Genomic DNA, 23,038 nt, shown 5'->3' on the forward strand with positions numbered 1-23,038 from the left:
GAGGGCCACTTGTACACTTGATTTCTGGCAGGAGGTTATGAATTTATGATCCCCTTCACTTCCTTCTTACTTCTAGCAGGTAACAGAAAAGACATGGATTTATGTCAAGAACTGCTATTACCTCGTGGGTGCCAGATGGCGCTGTACCAGATTGTGCTGTACCAGGTGGCGCTGGTGTAGTGATTGTGCTGTACAGGTAATTTGAAAGGTAAAATCGCTGGTTTAACGAAAAAACCAATAACTTAATCGCAAGAAAAAAAAATTCGATTTTGAATGTACAGTGTGATTTTTGTCGAATTTCATTAGATGTCATTTTTTACAGATTTTGACAAAAGTGGGAACCCTTTCCACTTTTTCATTTTTGGCCAAATTTCAAATTTTGCTTAAAATACATGATTTCGATTCGGAATCGAATGAAAATCACTGAAATCAAGTTTATTTTTCTACTGGTCTTATAGTTATTATACGTAAAAAACAAAAAATAGAGGTGCGCTAAGAGGACTATAGCGTGCCTACACTGGATACAAGGAAAAATAGGGAGAAGCGAATAGGGAAAGAGGACTTTTTGTTTTTCGATCCTCACCAAGCTTCTACAACCGTAATCTGCAGAGCGCAAAAATATCATAAGAAACTAACGAGTACAGTTTAGACCTAGGAGACAAAAATGTCCTAGCTATACCTTTGTCCTGATATTCAACAGAAGACTTTCAAAGACAAACTCATTTATAAGGATGTGCAATCTTGGCCCAAAGGTTGCAGCTTCTGTATTTTTTGCTTTTTGCTCGGCATTAGATTACCACTCCCTCCCAAATCTTTTTATTCGTGCCGAACTCCCTATGCACACCCAATTGCCATCATTACATGGCCATATCTTACCTTTGGAGAACAAACCGCGGCCTATTGGCAAACTCCTAAATATGGAAGATATTTCATTTCTACCCCCATACAATAGACAAATATAAATACTTATCTTAGTTTTCATAAGATATCCATGGCTTTTTGGCCTGTTTGTGGAAGAGGATGGATCTAGCATAAAGTGAAATTCTAAACCTATTGAATTTTAAACAAATCACGAAAGATAGAACAAATGTTTGAATTGGTGCGATACATTACAATGTATTTATGATGTTTTAGCCTAAATGAACCATTAGCAGTATTATTATTGTCTAAACCTGCAACTGGATTCTTTCATTTTCTGGTAAAATCGACCAGTTAGGTGATTGTTCAGTTGACAACCAATTGAAGTCATCGATACTATTCCAGTGGTTTACAGCCAGCTCCAATTTCGCCTGATTAAACTCCTCTTCTTTTCCCAAATACTCTCTATTTAGAATTCTTTATGTTAAAAATCATAACCTTATTTTTCACATAATTTGCATAGCAGTTAAATATCACCTGTCGTATGGAGCAAAACGGCATGCATGACAATCTTCGATTATAATGCGACTGCCGATATGGAGATAAAAGTCACATTCTTTAGTTTTATGTATACGCATTTGTTGACAACCGATCACAAAGGTTGAACGAAAACAATCTTCCAAAAAGACTGATGTCTGCACTGGCCCTCCAACTATTTTACAATGATTTAAGTGTGTCACATGAAGTGCACTAGGAATTCCTTTTATTATGATGGTGCTTTTCTCCAAATTGTCAAGCCAAATGTCTTTATTGGAGGATTCCTGTGAGTCCATGATTATTGTTTCACCTTTCATACCAGAAAGGGTAGGAAGTAGACCTTCAGCAACTCTGACATTTTTAACTTTTTCTTCGGTGCATCCTGGGGGTGGCTTACCGACTGTGGGTTTCTCTTTACTTGTTCTGGTAAACTTGAATTTTCCTTGGCGCCTTGTTTTTTCCTCAACATCTAAGATTCTAGTTTTAAATTTTGTTATTTCACTATGAGCTCTTCTCAATTCATATGCTGGAAGACTAGGGGCATTTTCTGACACAAATCGGGTTAGGTTTTGCAGTGCTTCACTTGCAACACTAGTATTCACATTTTCTCCCATTAAAGCATCATTTACTCTTTGTTCTGATAAGTTTAACTCACTAAGAAATGCTGCTAACTGTTGCTGTGCCATTGCTCTGCCACTAATTGTTTGCTATTAAGATGTAGCTACTAGATTTTGAGTTCTATTAAATCACCACTGCTGAATTTCACTTGTCACTTTCCTTCTTGGTTTGTATCAGATGTTGCTGAGTGGTGGGATAATCAGAAATTGTTTTCTTATTCTCTGCTGCATTTTTAAGGACTTCCATCATCAGTTTTTTTTTCTTTTCTGCATCAGTGACTGGTTCAGCTACTGATACAAGTTGTTTTCGAAGGTTATCTTCATTTAATTCTGTAAATTTAAGTGCGGCATATCCTACTGCACTGGAGGCTCCAAGATAGTAAAGAATTTTTATGAAAGCCATTTTGAATTCAGTCTATACAGAATTTTGTTTTTCAAGTTTCCAGAAATGTAAATCTGAAGAGCGAATATTGTTGGTGGAGTCAAGTTTTTCACCGAGGCTATAATACCCTTCGAGAACAGATGGAAACTCTTCGTGCATTAACTTACGAAAATTTCTTGACGTATTCAGGCGATGCCAAACTAGATATGATCCAGCAGCTACAATGATTTCTAAGGCAATAAATCCTTTAAAGAGTCTAGGAAATCTAAATCTTACGTCACGAGGATACTTTTTCATTCTAGACGTCTCCCATGCTAGAACACTAGAACTAGACGATTACGTAAAAGACCTTAAAACGGCTTCAGTCATGGACTACTCTAACTAAAGGACGGGACTCTTCGACAATTCCTATGTCGGCCATGTAATTTTGTTGTTGTTCCATATTAGATTATCCATAAAAAAAATATTTATGGACTTATCAAATATCCCTATACTGATAATTAACCCGTTAATAAGATATTTTTATTTTTCTATGGGAAAAAAGGGGTAAAGGGTGGGCCGCCGGCGCCATCTAAGAAGCAAAAATCCTAACCCATTGCTTGTTTTGTTCCTACAATTTTGAGTTCAGTTGTCAATCAGCTAGAACTTGGGATTTTTGGTTGATAGATGGCACTGGCGGCCCGCCCTTTTCACCCGCATTCTACAATTTAAATCGAAATATCATCTTAAGTTATACGTTTCATTAAGAAAAACTGATGTAGTTAAAATCGCATTTCAAAGCTGTAATTAATCATAATTTTTTTTTCATGAAAAAAGCCGACCCGACAGGCTTTAACACGGCGAAATAGGGCAAGAGTCTCGTCCTTTAGTTAGAGTAGTCCATGCTTCAGTATGATTCACCAATGGGAATGTTGCCTAGTGTACTAATTTGTAAAATGACTAGTGTGACATTTTAACTAAAACGAATATTTTCTATAATTTTTTTCAATTACTTTAAATGAATCTAAAAAGAAGCAAACTATAAAACCAACCATTTTTCGTCACCATTTGCACAATGACACGTGTCATCTAGTTCGAACCGGCAACATTGTCTGTCTCTTTATCTGTCATGTCTGCTATTGAAAGTACTTTCTCTTGTTTTGCTTTGGAGTTTTGACTGAAAATAACATATTTAAGAACAAAATTTATGGAGTGACCAAAACGAATTAAGTGTAACCTTTCCTGTTTATTTAGCGTAAATTAAGCGGAACTGAGACTGCAACATGGTTAAGGAAAAATTCGTCCAAGCTCTAGATTTCTGAACAGGGAAAACATGAAATACAAGCGGCTCGGGTTGATTGTGGCATTTTGCTTTGTTAGTTGGCTTGTCCTGGCTTTGGTTATTTTTAGTGATAATTTATCCAAAAAAATTGATGTTGAGGTAAATTTCAATGTCTTCAAACCATTAAAACAAAATCTTTATCTTGCTTTTTTTCTTCATAGACAAGGAAGGGTTCTCTTCTAAAATACATTCAGGAACTGGAGCTGCAGATCAGCCAACAAGAAGAGACTTATAAATTACTTGTTGAGAAATTAAAAAAATTGACACCAAGGCCTGAAAGTATGTTACGGTGAATCACTATTGATTGTGCAACATAAATTGAATCTTCTTACTATATACTGAAAAATTCTTATTAAAAAATGTTACAGATGTTGTCCCGGCCATGGAGCTTAAGCGCATTTTGGACTATGAGCCAAGAACTTCATCTTTAGCCATCAGAAAAGATGTATTGCAAGAAAAATCAGTCATACTTCCAGTGCTCGTATTTTCTTGTAATCGGCCGGACATTCGCCGTAGTTTAGATGGTTTACTTAAATATCGACCAGAAGCCAAGAAGTTCCCTATTATAGTCAGCCAAGATTGTGCTCACGGTGCTACTGCCAAGGTCATTCGTTCCTATAGTGATGCATCACAAGTGACCTACATCCAGGTAGTACATTTTTTTGCTGAAATATTTGCCATGATTTGTAAACAACAACAAAATAAATTAACTAAGTAGCAACCTGACCAAAGTGAACCGATCGTTCCACCCGGAGAGGCGAAGTTCAAAGGCTACTTCAAAATTGCACGACATTACTTGTTTGGGTTGAAGCAGATTTTCCGCACGTTTAATTATACTGCCGTTATAATTGTCGAAGGTACCAATGGAATTTTGATTGTGTGAAGGAAGACATTGACTTTTTCTCTTGTGATCCAGATGATTTAGACGTAGCCCCTGATTTCTTTTCCTATTTCGCTTCGACCTATCAGTTGTTGAAAAATGATCCTACGCTGTGGTGCGTCTCAGCTTGGAATGACAATGGAAAAGCCACTTTGGTGGACATGCAGCAGGGAAGCCAACTCTTGTATCGCAGCGACTTTTTCCCTGGATTAGGTTGGATGATTACGAAAGAGTTGTGGGACGAACTAGAACCGAAATGGCCAAAATCGTAAGGATTTTTTATTGTTATAGACAATAAAATATTTGCCATAATGTCATCTACCTATTCAAATTGCAGATACTGGGATGATTGGATGAGAAGACCGGAGCAGAGGAAAGATCGAGCCTGCATCCGACCCGAAATATCTCGTACCAGAACGTTCGGGAAAATTGGTGTCAGCAAGTAAGTTCTAATTTTCTATCTACATTTTAAATTTCTAGGAATGCAATGTTGCTTTGATCATTGGCTTAATGATTTTTTTTTTTTAGTGGCATGTTTTTTGACAAACATCTCAAATACATAAAGCTCAATGAAATGCCCGTGGATTTTTCCACGCAAAATTTGAGTCATATGGTACAAACAGCTTATGATGCTGACTATTTCCGACACGTATACAGCCTTCCCGTGGTATCGGCTTCCGATGTTCGCACTAACACGAATTTGCCATTTGACGGTCCACTCAGAATCACGTACCACACCAAGGATACCTTTAAAAATGCAGCCAAACTCTTGGGTTTGATGGATGACTTTAAAAGCGGCGTACCCCGAACGGGCTATCACGGAATTGTATCCGTTTTCCTCAATGGTCGTCGCGTTTATCTGGCTCCTCATTCCAATTGGAAGGGATATGACCTTACCTGGAGTTGACGTGCCCACAATAAAGAAAAATAATTGTGTTAAAAATCATAGAGAAATTTATTTGATAAAGTATACTTATTTGCAATTCAGTGAGTGCAGTTGTTTTTGCGTGATAAGATTGCACCAAGTGAAAATCAACTTTTATGTTTTTTATACTTCCAAAGAACACCCATTTTATTGGATTACACGCGTGAGAAATACACGTTTTTGCCTTTATTGATAAAAAATTTTTACTCGTAACCAATGACGAAATTGGCTACTTCCCAGTTGGTGTCTAACTCAATGTTGTTCTCGATAGTCACTCCTTCTTTAGTAATAGTGGCAATTTGATGCTAGAATGTAAAAAAACAAATGTTTTTGATAACAGAATAATTGGCAGACCTTTCATCCTACACGTACCTTATTCAGAGCTCGACAATCGCGGTAAAAAAGGACTCGAAGACAGTTGATAAGTAGAGCACGGGCTTCTTCTTTGGTCATTTGAGGTTTCTTTTCCAAGCCCTCGCGCATTAGCGGTAGAGCAATATGAGCTCCATAACCTGTGGCAATCTTTGAATCGCTGAAGGCGGTGCCAATCTTGTCAACACAGCCTAAATAGGGCTCTCCATCCTCAATACCTGCAACCAGGAATGTGTTCCATAGTGGATCAAACTTTGATCGTCTATTGTATAGCACTCTGGTCAACCATGTGTGCAATGCCTTTGGCTTCAACGTGAAACCATCATCGGCACAATCTTCATCAATCCTACAACATTGGACAGGCAAATTTAAAAAATGTTGATTCCTAAAGTTTATTATAACTTACACTTTTTGTTCAATGATGGCTTTTAAATGCTGGAAATCAGCAATATCGCCTGTAGCTCCTAGGACTGTTGAGTTGTTCACCTTTATGATCCTCTCAATAGACCGGAACTTTGCCATGCTGCCGTAAGAGCCAAGCATATCACCAGCCAGCATGACACCTCCATCAAATACCAGTCCAAGGATGGATGTGCCTGTTGTCACTGGTGACCTGTAATTTTAAAATAGTCACATCATTATCTTTTGTTTTGTTTGATTTAAGGTAGAGATTTTTGACTGAAACCAATTTGTGAAACCATCGCACAATTGAAAAATGTTAATCTGAAACTGAATTGTTACAATGCTTTTCCTTGCTAGATAAATTGAACAATTGTATGTAGGACATTAAGATGCAACAGTAGTAAAATTTACTGAGTTCGAGTGATGATGCCACTCTTGGATGAAGTAGAAGTAACACTCGTTCCCGGAAAGTTGAAAAAACATCCTGGTGCCGGACCATTGGGCCAGAGTGAAGGATTGATAATTGAGTTTGGATTGGCGTACATGTTCTTCTGTTTTAACAACCAAAATGTATAAACTAACTGTCAAAAATTGCTCGCCAAGTAGCAGTGAAGATGGTTTCACTTTAAAGATTCTGCAAACTCACTGCGTTAACCAAAAGATAGAAATCTGGGCCACCAGGTGTCTCTTAAGTTGAATATATCAGTTGCATTTGTTTGAAATGATGTCTATATTAAAAAATAAATAAATAAATAAAGTAAAACAAAATTAGAAATCCGTAAAATTTATGCTCAGTGTGAAGTGAAAATTCATATATTTTAACTTTTCCATCAAAATGCGTATTGTTATTGAGCAACACCGACATATGTCAATTCGCAATAGTCTGCTAAATAAAGCAGCCAATAGCCCAATACACACAGTCAATACAAATCTCACGAATGACGAATGTCGAATAACGCAAAATAGAGTGGAATTGGATATGGATACGCAAAGTTTGAATGTGGTGAAAAAAGAGGGAGAAATAGCAAAAATACTTATAATAATAAGCTGTCCTGTTTGTTTTCTAAACACCAGTAATCAAAACACAACTATGACTTAAAACACGAGGGAGATCAGGCACGATTTGATAATTGCCAGGTAGTCGTGTCACAAGATCAACAATGCAGAACAAAATGGGGAAAGGAACCACTGAGTCAGATGTGAAACTATAAGCAGGTAGACAGTAGGCTATACAGTTTTTTAATGATGTACTACACGTATACACACTGTATGCAAAATTGTAGTGCAGAAAAAAAAACGAACACTTTTTTTCACATGGATGAAAACAACGAGATGATCGAGGTGGGATGAACCGAGAACGAAAACAAGAAAGACAAGGTGATAGGTAACAAGATTGATGGTGAGGCCGTCAACTTGTACACTAGACTCTGATTCTATACTTCTTTTGTTTAGAAATCAAACTGAGAGAATAGTGTGTGTACGTATTCTTGAAACGTGTTGTCACCTGTTGTATGCTAAAGAATGCTGTGGCGCCACATGGTGCGCGGGGGAGAGAGCCAGAGAGGACAGCATTTGATATAACTCCAATTCGGCAAATAAAAGATACCAGCAAAGTTATTCTTTGTTTTGAGTTGTCCCCCTGATAAATCGTATGCATCGGATCGATAAAAAGACTACAATCGATTTCTTTACGTGTATTCCAAGGCCAACTCTTTGTCACCACGACAGTGATTCGCAGATTTCTCATAAAAAGTTAAGCAAAAATGTAGCCGAGTCATAGATAGCGTGAGAAAATGTTCGTGGTAAAGTCAGCCATACGACACCTATGCCAAATTTCTTGAACACCCCCGATTTATTGATTTACTAGGAATGTCACTGAACCGTGTTTGAGATTGTCATCACTCAGTGATTTCCAAGTAGGGTCTTAAGCATCAAACGGAAATCGTACAATATATTTGTATGTAACAATATTGTCGACTCAAGAGTCTTGATCTCATCTCTTGCCAAAGTTACGTTTTGCTGCTGTGCATTCAAAGATATCAGTATAGACCGATTTGATGTCAAAAGCCGCGCGCTTTCACCTGTTTGGATAGTCAGAGAGAGAGCTTTTAAACTTAGTTGTATATGCTGCTGGCCTACATGATGTTATTCTCTTTCACGATGTTTGGGGCTCTTTTCTCTTTGCTTTTTTTTCCCCCTTTCTTAAACGTCCGTCTCTTATGTCCTTGTGTGTCTGGCTTCCAAACAAAACAAAATAGCATCTTCTTCTCTCCCGAGGCGGATGGCGCAATTTGCATAGCATTATAATGCTACATATTCACCTTTCTCTCTCTATTCTTTTCTTTTTTTCCTTATTTCTTTTTCCTTTCCAAAACGGTTTGCCTATCCGATTCTCGGTGGAAACGGTACGCCGGGACACATTAATATGCCAATGAACATTAAAACCTACCACGACTACTAAACTGTACCATACATGAACGACTACATGAAACGTGCACATTGTTCAGCATCATGCAGTCCAGGCCAAAAATTGATTCGACAGAAAGTCCCCCACAGGACGTAAAACAGTCACAACTGCTGTGGCTGTTTTTCTAGAACCCAAGTAGAAATCATTTGAAAATACTTTTATTTTATTTTATTGATCAGTTGGTAGGAATTACTTGCGCACATACAGCAGCCGTATAATACAAGGAAAAAAACCTACGAACAAATATATAATCTAGCACCTGAAAGATGTTACAATTGTTGTGGGTCCGAAAAAAAGGGAGAAAAAACAAAAAAAAAGACCAAACGTCCTGTAATCCCAATAGAGAAATGTCGGAAACTGGTAAATTATAGCTGTTGCAGTGTGAAACACTAAAGAGATGAGTTGCCCCCTTTATTTACAGGCTTGCTGATGGAGTCAAGGATGTTGTTAATCTTTGATCATTTTTCTTTTTGTCGAGATTGTTCAAGCCTTGGCGGTGGTGGAAGGAATGACACCAAAATTCTGGTTAAGGTTGTAGAAAGACGCGGCCTCTGAGCACGGAATGGCATCAGTGGGGAAAGTGCAAGTCATACTCTCCTAAACCATTCGAAAATGACATTCATTACGTCAAATAATGGATGCACCAGCAAACGAGTCAGAACGTTGGCTAATTGGATAATTCGAAATGACAGACCTGGTTGAAAATGGTTTCCTCGGGGCAGATGAAACTCCACTTGAAAGTCCGTTTGGAGCCATCAGCCAATTCGACGGGGTAGCAAACGTGGAAGAGTTGGCACTCGTTGTCGATATCAGCGTAGTAGCCGTAGATTTTGTCGTCGCATGAAAAAGTATCGACAATGTTGTTGCGGATGGCGGTGGCGTTGCTAGGTAATCCCAGTGTTTCCTCGATCGTCGCTTGTCGTCGCACCTACCGGCCCATCATAATATTAACATTTTTCTTTTTTCTTTTTCTAAATAATTTTTAAACATATTAACGATAGCGGAGGATTTAAGAAACTTACGCGTTCTCCAAACGGAGTGGCCAAGACGACAGCGAAGAGAGCAAGACCTTAATTAAGATTAGATTGAAAAACAAAAACATTAAAACGTTGAATTGGACTTGCAATGAAAGTAAAAGGTGAAAACTCACCGCAGATGACAGCTAGTGAGTTCATTTTTGTTCGTTCGGGAAACAAGTGATGCTTGAACAGGGAAAGTCACGAGGCTTTTATACCATTGGCGCATCCCTGCGGCCTTTGGTCCCGCGGTCGAAAGAAAATGGCCGGCAGCTTCAGCATACAAGAGAATCCATCCACGTTCTCCCGCACACCTGTTCCCTCCCTCGTTTGAGTAGGTGGTGAAATGTTTGGTGGGAAAGAACGAACGAAAGAGAGAGGGAGGAATCCTTTTCACGCTCTGCTCAATTCACCAAAACTCGCGAGTTGGCCCACCCCTCTCCCGCCATGGGATATTACGCAATTCTATGGACGAGTAGATGGATCAACTACACATACCGTCTACTACGCCCACACCTGATGGTCATTCTTGCTTATTTTCATTCATATCGTGTACAAACTTTTCTTTTCTGACTTTTTCTCTTTTACTGCAAAAACCAAAACAAAAAAATCTAATTCACCCACCCATCCGTTTTTAGCGATTGTTAAAGTTACATCCATCATCGCGATGGCTAATTTCTCTTTAAAATATTTTTTGTTTTGTTTTGTTTAAATAGGTATTGTACCGACTCCTGTCACGATCCGGCAACGTGAGGCGCATCCTCACAAAGGGTAGGACATGATTCATCTCGTAATTTACACGAACGGGACGGTCAGGCGATCGGTCCATTGTCAAGGCGTGTCGGACACAGAGAGATTTCTATGCTGTTTTTTTTTGCTATACTCTGCCATCGTTTCCCTTTGCGACACATCTGTTTTGGAGATTACGAAAGATCAAAATATTCTACGAGGATAATAAAATGCATCTTTTAATTCCTTTTGATTGTTCGGTTGTGTGCGGCTCAAAAAAAAAAAAAAAAAAAAGAAGGAAGAATATCCAATAGTAACGAATGAATCACCAGCTCGTAAAGAAGGAGAAAGAAGGAAATGTGAAAAAAAAAGTGAAAGGGCGAAAAAGATTCCAATCTCTCCAACCCTTATTCCTTTTATCTGATTTATTATCAAACTGAGAATTCTTTTGCGCAACCAACAGGGAAAAAAAAAAGAAGATGGTTTCCGTCACTATTGTTTATACACACTGCATCTCAAAACCGATAAAAAACAACTCGGAGGAAAAAGAAAATGTTGAAGCTCTTAACCCGTGTGTGTGTGTGTGATGTCTGTATAGGAATCCGTTCTATACGTATCCTCAAACTATTCAGATTTCAGTATGTTGTAGATGCTATTGTATAAAAGAGACGATATCCTCTTTATAGGCATCGCATAAAGAGAGAGAGAGAGAGAGAGAGACAGAGAGAGAAAAAAAGAACATTCCCGGTACAAAAAAAAAAAACAGAACAAAACAAAAAATGTCTCATGGTTTTTCTTCTCTAATATTGTGAAAGTTTCCAGTTGTGAATGATGGTTCAAGATTTTCCTGGTCCGGAAAACTGGATTCATTAAAACAAGTTTACGGGGCAAGTCAGTCATAAGGGGAAACCAGGCTGCAATTGTGCCGTCTTCAAATCAGACATTTAAATGGTATGTTATTAACTTCTTCTTCTTCATCACTCAACCAGATGAGAGACAGCAACCCTTGACCCAAAATAGTGTGTTGCGACGTATAACTTTTGCCGCCCTTGGCTGACGTTCGTTGTCGAAATGATTTTCCTGTTGATGAGTGACACCTTTCTCATAAGATACCGCGACACATCCGAACCCGAAACATCCCGCGTGAATCGAATTTAATAATAGAGAGAGAGAGAACACATCGACTTGAAAAAGAGTTCGCCTTGCTGTTTTGTAAAAGTGCACGCGAAAAGCCTATTGGCGAATGGCGAATAAGAATAGATGCGCAGCGTGCCATCCATCGTACGGACTTGTTTTTATTCAATCCCATCAGTCGGGCTAACAAAGTGAAATAGCGTCCAAGTTGTTGATTGTGAAGGTCTTCTTTGGTGGTGGTGGTGGTAATGGCGTAGTTTTCTCGCGTACGAAGAGGAACACCGTGAAGAGCAGGAGAGGGAGGCGTACGTTAGGTTGTCTCTCTATAATTACAACAACATGGATAACAGCTATCTGGAAAATGGGTGGAGGGTTGAGGACGTGAAAAAAGAAGTTATGTGTAGGTTTTTAAATGTTTCTTCCCCCTCGGCTGTCAGAAGGCCGTCTTTAAGCCAAACTGGAAATCCCACACGAAACATCGTCACCACCGCCCAATTATTAAAAGAGTTCATGATAGCTTCGATGGAGGGCCGTGACCAAGACGACGTCGTCATTCTCGCAAAGCGTCTAAGAACGACTGCTGGAAATTTTTATTTAAATTTTCTTTAAACGAACGGACGGGTCATCTCGTCACGACGCCTATTTTCTCTTTCTTGCGTTACAAAAGAACGAGCCGCATACCATATATTTCCTCGTGTTGGTCGGAATCGAATGGCCAAGGACGTGGAAAAGTGAAAGGAAGATGCCACATCCACGAGGAAATCAAAGAAAACGAACCTTCTGTTGTTCCATGTAGTTTTATTATATTAACTCTTTTTTTTTTTCTTTTCTTTCTTTCTTTCTTTCTTTCTTCTGTCTCTGATGGACCGACGCTACCTGCTTTGAATCGTGTTGTCATGCACGCCGCTTCAACGATTATTTTATTTTATTTTTTTTGATGAGAGGTTCTTCATTCTCTCTCCCTCACGTCACGGCTCACTATTCCTCCTTAACCCGCTTTTCTCCTTTCTCGTTTTCCTTGTTCATTCATTTTCTTATTCCTCTATAGTATCCTACACGTACAGCAATCAAATAGCCTGTAGTAATTCGTTGGGGAGAGAATAAATCTCGACGTCAGAATGAAAACAGACCGACCGCAATAACAAACCGGCCATAAGCCACCGACCGAGACTAACAGCGGGCGATAAAACAAAGAAACGTTAAATACATTCACGTCGTGTTGGAATTTTCAGGAAAAAAAAACAAAAAAACAAAACAAAAAACAGCACCGCCAAAATAAAAATGATTATTAGCAAAGCGGCAATTGGCAGCGTCGGACATTGAAAAAGCTATTGCGTGCCATCACCTGCAAAGAGTCGCCGATTTCACCAATGCATTTAATTAACCGGCGATGTTTGCCAGTCAACGGGCGGCGGTAGTTGATCAAAACCTTTTGCAATTTTGCTTCTCATGGAGAACACGCGGTTTTTACATTTTGGCTATCACTCCGTCATCATTGATCACTGATTATACGCAGCTACCCCGTTCCGCACGTAGCCGACTTTGCTGTTTTGAACACATTTCAACTATCCTCTCTTTTCCATCTCCCAAATAATTATTCCTTTTTGAGAAATTTCCTTTCACTCTCTCTCTTGCCCTCTGTCAGCTGACAAACGACGACTTTTGCCGACCTGTTATGACCTTCCTCTCCTTTATGTTTTACAACATCCTGTCTGTCCTCCTCCTCAACCCAAAGGGCATTTAGAGAGGTGAATACGTTACGGCATTACCCATACGCACCTATGCATATACAACCCCATCCGTTATGCCGCTTTTTGTTACACCTTCACGTCGTCTCACCCCCACTTGCCAAAGTCGTTTTGAAAATAGGAAAAAAAAAACTTGCAGAAATTCAATAAACTGAAATAAATTTGCATTTTGTCAAGTGCAAAAATCTAAGGGGGGGGAGCCGTTAAATAAAACCTTTTTTGGGAAACGAAATAAAAATAAAGCTAGCCGACGGTGACTCACGGATCATGTAGCGTGCAATGCGAAACACTAACAAGCAACATAAAAAAAGGGGGAAAACTGACTAACAATCCACTGATTTTTCAAAAAGAAACAAAAAAAAAGTTACGCACATGTAGGGAGGTAATAAATATAAAACAAGCTGTCCTTGCGTAATCTGATTCAGCAAAAACGAATCTTGATCCGCATTTCTTTAATGATTACTTTGATACGGTGTAACTTTACGGCGTACGGTTCAGGGACATTTCGCCTTCAATAAAAAAAAAAAAGGGAAGAAAATGCCGTCAGTCATAAGCTCATATTAAAGTGATATTCGTTAATATGTGTACGATTGTGGCGAAAATATCTTCGCTCGTGCGCAACGAGCCAACGTCTCCATTTGTGACCCATCGCGTTGACGGGGGGTCAGCATATCATTCGAATTTATAGCTCGTCGCCGTGAGATTATTATTACTTTGGAGGGGAAAAGAAAGGGATAGTAACCCAACAAGCAGAACGAACGGCATTCTTTTACCATTTCTTTGCGTCTTTATCTTAGTGACTTTCGTAAATGACTAGAGTGGATAAACACTTTTTCTTATTCTTACTCGGCATTTTTGTCGTGACCGGAATTCCCTTCACTCAATAAAAAAAAACGCAATAAACCACGTTATCCGCGGCGCTTCAAAAGTTTGTTGAAAATTTGGTTTGTGGCGAATCGACCCAAAGAAGTTATTTAGCCCCCAAAAAAAAAATCGAATATGCGACGTTTTTCGCAGAACCCCCTCCCGCACAATAAGATGTGCGTCTGTGCACTTTTGTACTATCATGCAAATAAAGGAATTCTATCAAAAAGCTCACCATAAGTTTTGATGCAACTGAAGCTTACTGAAGGGGAGAGAGAGAGAAAGAACCAGTCTCATTGGCTGTTGTCCTCGTCGTCGCCAGCTGGTCGGGGCTGGACGCTGTTGTAATGTTCTCCCAATCCGTACATGTGGCGATGATAAGTGAGAAGTACCGGAGTGCATGATGAATCCATGAATTCTTCGCCTATGACAACAGGGCGACCTTCGGCCTGCACGACTTCAAAGGGACGTCGTAAAACTTGACTTAAAGCTCGCAACTGCAGTTAGGTGTTGTTTTGGTGCCGCAAGGGGTCAGAGTCGAATTGAGAAAAGTTAAAAGAAAAAAAGAAAAAAGAAAAAAAAGAAAAATGGAAATTAGTTATCATCCATTCATCGTCAACGTAAACTCAAGGTTGTATCTCTTTTGCTTCTCATAGAGAGGGCTCTATCATCAATCGAAATCTTACATGCCTCCTCGACAGGCTAAGCAATAATTATTCATATTTTCACTGAGCGTAACGGTCAAGAATGAGTATTTGAATGTACCTCCAGCTGGCTCCCCCACGCAGAGGTCCGTTGAACATCTTCGCAGTATTTCATGTATTGTTCTTCGTTCTCCGCCTCGTCCATGAACGGCAAGAAATCATCCATATTGGAACGCATGTAATCGGCCGCTAGGTTACGAAGCTGTTGCACAGACTGGGCTACACCTCCACGGTTAATTTGATGCACTATGGCAGCATACATGCTGAGAGAGAGGGAAATGAAAAATGACCAAATCTTGTGTAGCTAATTATAAACTGAGGCATCTTTTCTTCTTACCAGTTCCCATCAGAAGGTACTTCAAAGAAGGTAAGGTTTCGTTTAGCCAGGAGGCTTTTAATTTTTTGTGTTTCTAAATGCTTAATTCCTAGAAGATTTGCCTTATCCTGTTCTTCAATCAATTGCAGTCTCTCTCTAGCTTGATCTAGCTTTTTGTCTCTTCTTCGCTGAGCCTTTGTCACTTTTCCCTCACCCTTCCCATCCAAACTGATATCCTCCAGCTGATCAGAAACTTTTTGAGTTTCAGAAGAGCATTCCTTTTTAAAATAAATTAAAGAAAATGATGAACTAGGAAAATAAGATTTAAAAGTAAAGTAACAACCTGAATTTTCTTTAATTCTGCAGCGTGTTTGGCTTCGATTTCACTCTCTAGTTTCGCAATCTCTTCAGCCACATCTTTCTTTTTTTTCTTGTCTCCTTTTGTGGCTGTCTTCTTTAAAGCTTGAATTTTGGCTATTTGAATAAATAAAAATTGACAACAAAAAAAAGTCAATATACTATGTTTCTCAAAAAAATGTGTCTTTGAAAATCAGAAGAACCTTGGATATCTTTTTTTTCCTTCCGGTGCCGAGCCAATATTGCTTCCTCTCCTTCTTCTGTCTTTTCTTCTTTTATTTCATTGGTGGAATTTTGTTCAGCCATTTTATCTTTTAAGAAATGATTACAATACCAATAGACTCTGTAGTCCTAATCTCATAAATAAATACACCTGAATGGGCACATAAATATAACTAAGTGAACACATGGGAATTGGGAATCAGAGAATTCGAAAGCTAGCAGACGATGCCAGCTCATGTTTAAACTAAACAGTATTCTTTGTAAAGGAGACAATCGATTGTCTAAATTTATGGTTAAAATTGCCATAGTTGATAGATGGTGGTGATTCTTGTTGGATTTTCATCAGCCTGGCCATGTAAAATAGACGGTGCTAGCTGCATCGATTTAACGATATCGAGGGCTACCCCTTTCCTTTTTGTTTGTTCTCTTCATGGCGAGGCGTTTCTGCGTCCTTGACTAGCTAATCTACACACAAAACATGGAATTGTGCGCGCTTTCTAATACAGCAGCAAAATTTCCTCGGGCTGAAGATGTGCTTGTTCAAGTTGGTCGACCATCAAGCCAGTATTGTGATGCAATAGTCAACAGTTGCACACACCTTTTATCAGTTACCCATCACATTCTACCAACCACTTCTAAGGTCCTGACAAGATTGTCATTAAATTCTGTATGGAACCATGAAAAACGCATCCCAAATGAATTTCTTTTAAATTTACACTTTACAACCATTACATCAGAAAAAACTTAAATAGGATACTGTGAAATGTGTATTCCGTACAATCGTAAAAATTCATTAGCTTTGCGGAATGCAGGATCAGCAATTCTTCGAGGTGAAACAACTTTCAGACCACAAAAACAAACGAATAGGTCGCCAGCGTAGGCTATTTGATCAACGTACCCAAATAATAAAGAGGCAAGAATAATTATATGTTTTTGTTTTCTTCTTTCGCCCATTAATGATAAGTAATGTTAACAGTATGGCCTGCAGTTTGACTCAGAAATTACTTGGCCAGTGACCACAGAGGATCGAGTTGGCTGAGTGGATCAGACGGATCAGCCATCGAGCCGAGCTGTGACGCATTTTTAAAACTCTCTTTTGTCACCCGGTGCCGATTTGTTTGACCGCCGTCGAGTGTGAAGTTGGCTGGATCAAGGATAGCCAATGCACCTAAAGGATTCTTTTTGGGAGTGGGAGGATCCGTCGCGGCTGTCGGTAACGACGAGGCAGTTGGCTCTTGGATTACTTGCGATGACACTTCTTCGCCTTTATTTTCATTTTTTAACGCTTCCGCAGCTGCTTCCAAAACAGGTGTTGGATCTAAAGTGGTTTTATCGTCACAAGTTAATCGCCACATTTTGCAAAAGATTATTTCCCGAATTACTTGTTGTGGAAGTTGGGGTCGGAGAGTGAATAAAATCTTGAGATGGATGATGCTTCTTGATAGGAGATCCTTGTAACGAAGTAGTTCCAGACAGAATTCCTCCTATTGTCGATCAACGACATAAAAAGAACGAACGTAACAACCACCGCATAATAAAAAAACGACAAAAACAAATTTCTAAATACGTTTCATGAGTAAATCCTGGGCGTGATAGAGTAGGGCTTGATAAGCAAAGAGCAAGTGCTCGCGGTCTCGGAACATATTTCTTCGATGCTGGCAAAGACTTGCAGCAACTCGGACCACATCCAACAGTCCATTCCCTATTGTGAAACGTCATTGATTGATATGAACGTCACGAAAATCAAACGACTGGTGTGTTCTTTGTGAATGACGTACCTGAAGAAAGATCAGACAACGCCGTCAAGAGGAGACAAAAAAGGCCTGTACGTCCTGCACCAGCCAAACAATGGACGACGATCGGATGCGCCTTACTTCGTTGTTGCTGCCAGAAATGAAGTACTTCACTCGTCAATTGAAGAAATTGGGCTGGAGATGCTGGAAAACTACTTCCAGGCCAGGCCGTAAATTGCAAATGTACGACGACACGTTGTTTCGCTTCTCCCTGACATGCAAAAATTAAAAAATGTTTAAAAGTCTCTTCACATTTGGTGGCAACGTGTTAAAAGGAAATGTACATTTTTGATGAGGCCGAGGATACGTTCGTGGCAATACGGGCGGGTGTTACTGCTTTGCAGTGTAATGGTCCATGGGCCAGATGTGATATCACGTCCCTTTTCAACTGGCCAATAAACAGCCGAGGTAGAAGGGCTAGGTTTAGGAATTTCGGCATCCGACAGCAAACAAACAACAATTTCCACCGATTGTTGCCATATCATCGTCCAAAAGTCCTGCTGGCTACACGGCAGTGGCGTTTGAGTGGCGATGAAAGAGGGAGCGCCAGGTGATAAAGACGGAACCAAAGAGGCGTTGATGTAATCATCTTTTGTTGTAGGCAGCTCCACGCGATTGTGGTCGTAAGGAAGCACATCTGGAAATCGGTTCTTCATGGGATAACACCGCGCCACCGAAATGCTGTGACGGGCTGATTCACGCTCTTGCAAATCCAGCACTTCCTTCCAGCGCGTGTCCAATGAGGTGGGTCCATTCAGACTTTTGCGAGTCAAACCGCCCACCAGTTTGTCCAATTTTTCGACCTCGACTGCTAATTTAGACGCTAATTCTGCGTCGGCCAAAGGATCCTTGTGGCTAACGCTTGAGACAGAAGGCAACTTTATTTCCGCCTTGACGATTGGCGCTTCATGATGTGGCAACAACTCAGCAGCAGAAGTAGTCAATTTGATCTGATCAGACGTGGCAGCGGGAGCCATCATGACCGACTTTGAGGTGGAATTAGTCAGTGTTGTCGTCCCTTGGGTGTTAGCGCCAGGACCCTGAGTTTTTCGTGGTTGTGGTTCTAGCAGGGCACCAACAGGAGCCATGGGGACTGAAAGATCTAAAAGAGTCAAAAGTTCCAGGTTGCTGGCCACTTGTCCAGCAGCACTAGGATTCACTGGAATGGACACTGGTGGAGGAGCTACAACAGCCGGTGCAGTGCTAACGGACGCCATTGGCGCTGGCTGCAGCATTTGATTGGCGACCGGAGGGTAAGAATTGGGTTGATAGTATGACCCAGCGAGTTGATACTGGTAACTATTGGTTGGATCAACAGGATTCGGATAATAGGGATAATGCTGGTACTGGCCGATTCCAGATGCCGAAGCGGTAAACCCCCCCTCACCTTGATGACCGGCTGACTGAGCGAGAGCCGAATTATTGGTACCTGTGGTTCCATGCTGGAAGCCTCCACTTCCATCTATGTTGGAATTGAGAGTACTGTAGCTATAATTATACGGATACACCCCCGAGTTTGTTGTTGTTGTCGTCGGCGCATAACCGTACATTGGGGCACCTGAATAGTACGGGTACTGTTGTTGTTGTTGTTGTTGATGAGTTGAAGAAATACCCACATTGGTACTTGAATAAGGCGTAGCGTCAGACAAATTGTCCCTTCCGACGGACGTCTGGCTCAAATAGGTCGGTGCTCCATACGTTTGTTGGTGAGGTGCAGCAGACGTGTCGGTCGGCGTGAAAGAGCCCGTTGCTGCAGAAGACGGGTGTTGTTGGTTAGCCATAGTCAATGGAAACGTCGGAGCGGCTCCGCTAGGAGACATGTAACTCGCCGTTGGATAGTTCTGAAGGGCGCTAGAAGGGGAAGTAGCAGTCGATCCGGACATCATCGCAATAGATTGCTGTCCTATCTGTGACACTGCCGGATACGACTGTTGTTGCGTAGATGGGGCAGAAGCCGCGTATGGTGTTGAAAGGCCGACACCAGAAATTTGGCCGTAATAGTTTGCAGAAGGTGGATAATTCTGCCGATGCATTTGATGCGTGGCATTCGAGCCAAAAGGTGGATGACCACCTCCTACTCCATTTGGTTGTTGCCCCAAATACGTTTGCCCCGCTGCTGCTAGATGAAGTGGTTGTTGCGGCTGGCTTGTTGAACTAACGGGATCGCTACGTTGTTGTTGTTGTTGAAGAGCAGAAGGAGAGCTATAGTAAGCGGAATTAGCCTGACTACAAGCACTTGGTTGGGTAGCATTAGTTGAAAGGGCCCTCTCAGTCGTGGGGAAATCACTACTGTAACTCGGTCCAGAAGGCGGAAACCCACCTTGTGAAGAATTGTTTTGATAGTAGTATGAATTTACGTCAGGCATGTAGGCAGATGACTGTGGATGGTGTTCGCTCTGCTCGGCGCCAAGAGGAGTCGGACGTACGTATGGGTAGCTAAACGGTGCCGCGATTTCAGCTCCAGCAGAACCTGGTGGAGGAGCCGATGACGTCGGCTGAAAAGCTGGGTCCATTCCGGATCGATCCTTTTTCATGAGATGGAGGAAATCTTTCAATTTGGGACCACCCTGGACATCAGTCGGCTCCTGAGTTTCGGTTCGATTGCTTGCTACAGGACCGGGGCGATTGCGTTCACGCGCAGCCTCTTGTTGTTCACGTTCTTCTTGCTGGACACGGCAGACGGATCGCAAACGCTGTAAAAGTTTGGTAACATTTGTGTCCATTTTCCGGTAAAATTCGAGGCCTTTTTGGCATTTGGCCAACAGATCGGGATATGCCTCGGCAGAAGACAAGAGAGCAGTTACGGTTGCAGTTCGACGTTGCTGGATGTCAGCTGTAGAGCGACGTGTGTCAGCGTAACGGGCATTGGCTTCTGTCAGAGCCACGAGGATTTTTTCTTGGGCCTTGAGGTTTTGCTCGATAAGCGAAGTCAACCGTTGATGTTTAGCTAGCTCCTGAGTAAACAGCGTCTCTAGATCTGCTTGATGAGTGGCCAGTTTAGTGATGTCATCAGCTTTAAGGGCTTCTCGTAGCTGGGTGTAAAGCATCTGGCGCTGTTTGCGCATTTCTTCTACTTTGTCGAGAAGCCGATGTAACTCCTTGATAGCTGCTTGATCTTTGCTAGATTCCAAAACTCGAATGTTGGGTAATTGAACCTCAATTTCGGACAATGGTAGGCTTAGCATTCGTAGATTTCCTAGATGCGAATTAATGGCTTTATGCAGAAGGTTGTTGGAATCAGCAGCTTTCGCGTGGGCTTCGGCAAAGCGTCCAGCTTCTAGCGAAAGTTCTTTCAGAATCATAGAAGGCGGCCTTTTGCCTTGACCATGATAAATTCTTTCATTCTCTTGTTCCTCGCTCAGGAGATTTTGAACTTCAGCCAGTGAAGACTCCACATCAGTGTAAACAGAGGAGAGTTCACCCATTGCATCAACCAGACTTTGAACTACATCCTTCGATTCGACACTGAACGCAGCGCAAATATCAACAAGTTCCTGAGGTAAACCAGATGGTTCCAAGTGCACCCGTAGCTGATCAACCTGCATTCAAAACACTTAGTTTTATTATTTTTTCAGCGTCTGAATAGATGTTGGTAGTTATTAACAAACCTGTAAGGACGTCAAAAATAGATCTAATTCTTGATCTTTTTCCTCGACATTTCCAACGACTCGACGCAATAACTTCGCCTTTTCCTCACTTCGATATTTAAAAAGTTCAAGCAACATTTGAGTTCTGTTTAAAGAAAAAATGTGAGAAATGCTTATCCAATACCTATAAAGCGAGGATGCTTCATGTGCTTCCATTGGAACCAATCTATGAAAAATATCCTGTCCAGCAATTTCAGGATCTTGAACATCAAAAGGTGTGCCTTTTACGAGCGATGCACCTTTGATGTCGGGTAATGAGGCTCGATCAGGGACTTTTTCGTGGTAAACGAACTCGTTCTCTTTCTCAGCTGCCTTGAGTTTACCACCAACTACATCATGGACAAAGGAAATAGCATCGTTGACGCTTTCCGACTTATTTTCTAGTTTTTTGGCCTTTTTGGTTGCTTCTGTCAACTTGTCTATCGCCGCCTGAAAACAAAATGGAAAGATTGTAAATTTTAATTGCCTTTTATTTACATTTTGTACTATAATTTTTAATACTTGGAAGTAAGCTAGCCTTTCACCCATCTTTTGCATCTCTTCACTGTGGATGCCCATGTATAGCAGAGCCACGCACTGGTGGAACGCCATTTTAAATTCAGCGTACTTTTTCCAAGTATTGTATGCCTTAACGCCGGCAACTTCGACAAGGGCATTACCATCTGGATGGTTATCTCCTTGATCCAGAACCTTTACAGCTAACTTGTAGTACTCGACAATCTGCGCTGCCACCTGGTCACAAAAAAATAATAAAAATAATAATGTCATAAAAAAAAAAAATACTAATAAATAAATAAAATTGGCTTTTTACTTACTTTAGCGACTATTCCAGGTTTGCGGCCGTCAATGATGCTTTTATCAAGAATGCATTCCTGTGCCTGGGCAAGACAGACCGTGCCAAAAAACTTGACAAGATCATACCCTAAATCTGTTTCTCTTTGCTGAGGGAATTTTTCATTAAGTTGTTGGAAGGCCCAAGCAGCACACTGAAAATGAGAACAGCTTATCTTCATTCCATCTGCTGTTTGACGGCTATCCATGGCACCCAAATTCATGTGTAGAGCCCCAATATTGAACAAGATACAGGCCATTTCATGTTTGATATCAGTTGTGGAGTATGGCCAATCCAGTATACATATCACACCTGAAAAAACAAAAAAACACATGAATTATGAATATGATACATGTTTCAAACAATATACATAAAAGTGTTTTATTTTTTAAAATCTAGTCACCAAGTAAAATAGATTTCATCTCGCCCAGCTTCGTTGAATGTGAAACGATTTTGCAGAAAATTTAGTTGACAGTAATATTTCTTCAATAGTGCACAGCCAGTAAAATCCTGGGGTGGATGGCAGGCTGCCGCTCTAAGAGTTTCCAGTTCTCTTGTTTCATTGGCATAGCTGCTGGGATCTTCGTTAAAATGTTCACGAATTTGCTTGAAGATGAATCATCAACAATTATGAAATCAGGCAAACAAATACAGTGAATGACCAAAGACATACCCATTTGATTTTTCGACTGAAATCCGTTCTCTCCGGTGATGTCTTCAGAGCAGTTCGTAGCATATACAGTTTAGGAACTCCTTCCATCTTCGTTTTCAAACTTCTAATTAATTAAATTAGCAAACTTTGCAATCCCCATAATCATATATGTTTTCCAGCAAATTCTCCCTGTCCCTGACATACGGCTTATATAGCCGACACCTACTTGGGATATCTAGCTATTCTCGACGACCGTTAGATGG

General features: G+C 40.6%; 6 protein-coding genes and 2 long non-coding RNA genes across 12 annotated transcripts; 3 read left to right on the plus strand and 5 right to left on the minus strand.

Annotated features, from left to right (window-relative positions):
- Nucleotides 1–1,096: 1,096 nt before the first annotated feature.
- On the minus strand, nucleotides 1,097–2,231 carry LOC116929639 (tubulin-specific chaperone C). Of its 2 annotated transcripts, none has more exons than XM_032936919.2 (2): nucleotides 1,396–2,231; nucleotides 1,097–1,323 (listed from the first exon to the last, which is right to left on the minus strand). In XM_032936919.2, the coding sequence occupies exons 1-2, from the start codon at nucleotides 2,079–2,081 to the stop codon at nucleotides 1,167–1,169; spliced, it is 843 nt and encodes a 280-aa protein (XP_032792810.1). In that variant the 5' UTR covers nucleotides 2,082–2,231; the 3' UTR covers nucleotides 1,097–1,166. The 2 variants fall into 2 exon arrangements, with proteins under 2 accessions (XP_032792810.1, XP_032792809.1); XM_032936918.2 differs by having other exon boundaries at nucleotides 1,097–1,335.
- A 1,251-nt stretch (nucleotides 2,232–3,482) lies between these two features.
- Nucleotides 3,483–5,709, plus strand: LOC116929643 (alpha-1,3-mannosyl-glycoprotein 2-beta-N-acetylglucosaminyltransferase). The gene is made up of 7 exons (XM_032936922.2): nucleotides 3,483–3,814; nucleotides 3,877–3,994; nucleotides 4,084–4,364; nucleotides 4,434–4,572; nucleotides 4,632–4,863; nucleotides 4,933–5,037; nucleotides 5,124–5,709. The coding sequence occupies exons 1-7, from the start codon at nucleotides 3,707–3,709 to the stop codon at nucleotides 5,500–5,502; spliced, it is 1,362 nt and encodes a 453-aa protein (XP_032792813.1). The 5' UTR covers nucleotides 3,483–3,706; the 3' UTR covers nucleotides 5,503–5,709.
- LOC116929647 (proteasome subunit beta type-4) lies at nucleotides 5,640–6,960 on the minus strand. Its single transcript, XM_032936936.2, has 4 exons — nucleotides 6,706–6,960; nucleotides 6,299–6,505; nucleotides 5,893–6,238; nucleotides 5,640–5,825 (listed from the first exon to the last, which is right to left on the minus strand). The coding sequence occupies exons 1-4, from the start codon at nucleotides 6,837–6,839 to the stop codon at nucleotides 5,724–5,726; spliced, it is 789 nt and encodes a 262-aa protein (XP_032792827.1). The 5' UTR covers nucleotides 6,840–6,960; the 3' UTR covers nucleotides 5,640–5,723.
- Nucleotides 6,961–7,215: 255 nt separating this feature from the next.
- LOC123475626 lies at nucleotides 7,216–7,911 on the plus strand. The gene is made up of 2 exons (XR_006651000.1): nucleotides 7,216–7,509; nucleotides 7,578–7,911. It is a non-coding gene; the product is annotated as an uncharacterized LOC123475626 (long non-coding RNA).
- Nucleotides 7,912–8,914: 1,003 nt separating this feature from the next.
- LOC116929648 (U-scoloptoxin(01)-Cw1a) lies at nucleotides 8,915–10,026 on the minus strand. The gene is made up of 4 exons (XM_032936937.2): nucleotides 9,912–10,026; nucleotides 9,784–9,830; nucleotides 9,456–9,689; nucleotides 8,915–9,358 (listed from the first exon to the last, which is right to left on the minus strand). The coding sequence occupies exons 1-4, from the start codon at nucleotides 9,934–9,936 to the stop codon at nucleotides 9,245–9,247; spliced, it is 420 nt and encodes a 139-aa protein (XP_032792828.1). The 5' UTR covers nucleotides 9,937–10,026; the 3' UTR covers nucleotides 8,915–9,244.
- A 134-nt stretch (nucleotides 10,027–10,160) lies between these two features.
- LOC123475625 lies at nucleotides 10,161–11,230 on the plus strand. Its single transcript, XR_006650999.1, has 2 exons — nucleotides 10,161–10,299; nucleotides 10,494–11,230. It is a non-coding gene; the product is annotated as an uncharacterized LOC123475625 (long non-coding RNA).
- On the minus strand, nucleotides 10,917–16,088 carry LOC116929645 (deubiquitinase OTUD6B). 4 transcript variants are annotated; one of them, XM_045178607.1, is made up of 6 exons: nucleotides 15,833–16,088; nucleotides 15,616–15,746; nucleotides 15,294–15,550; nucleotides 15,018–15,219; nucleotides 14,488–14,749; nucleotides 10,917–11,184 (listed from the first exon to the last, which is right to left on the minus strand). In XM_045178607.1, the coding sequence occupies exons 1-5, from the start codon at nucleotides 15,933–15,935 to the stop codon at nucleotides 14,546–14,548; spliced, it is 897 nt and encodes a 298-aa protein (XP_045034542.1). In that variant the 5' UTR covers nucleotides 15,936–16,088; the 3' UTR covers nucleotides 10,917–11,184; nucleotides 14,488–14,545. The 4 variants fall into 4 exon arrangements, with proteins under 4 accessions (XP_045034542.1, XP_045034541.1, XP_032792818.2 ...); XM_045178606.1 differs by lacking the exon at nucleotides 10,917–11,184 and adding an exon at nucleotides 11,784–11,994; XM_032936927.2 differs by lacking the exon at nucleotides 10,917–11,184 and adding an exon at nucleotides 11,784–11,963 and having other exon boundaries at nucleotides 15,833–16,087.
- A 512-nt stretch (nucleotides 16,089–16,600) lies between these two features.
- LOC116929641 (tyrosine-protein phosphatase non-receptor type 23) lies at nucleotides 16,601–23,008 on the minus strand. Its single transcript, XM_032936920.2, is given in 12 exon segments — nucleotides 16,601–17,169; nucleotides 17,234–17,335; nucleotides 17,419–17,553; nucleotides 17,630–17,855; nucleotides 17,929–21,183; nucleotides 21,253–21,340; nucleotides 21,416–21,720; nucleotides 21,793–22,023; nucleotides 22,107–22,400; nucleotides 22,402–22,435; nucleotides 22,527–22,729; nucleotides 22,797–23,008. Coding segments are annotated over 12 exon segments (5,277 nt in total). The 5' UTR covers nucleotides 22,884–23,008; the 3' UTR covers nucleotides 16,601–16,852.
- Between the last annotated feature and the right edge of the window lie 30 nt (nucleotides 23,009–23,038).

Source organism: Daphnia magna, linkage group LG8, assembly GCF_020631705.1.
Source record: "Daphnia magna isolate NIES linkage group LG8, ASM2063170v1.1, whole genome shotgun sequence".
NCBI classification, from domain to species: Eukaryota; Metazoa; Arthropoda; class Branchiopoda; order Diplostraca; family Daphniidae; genus Daphnia; species Daphnia magna.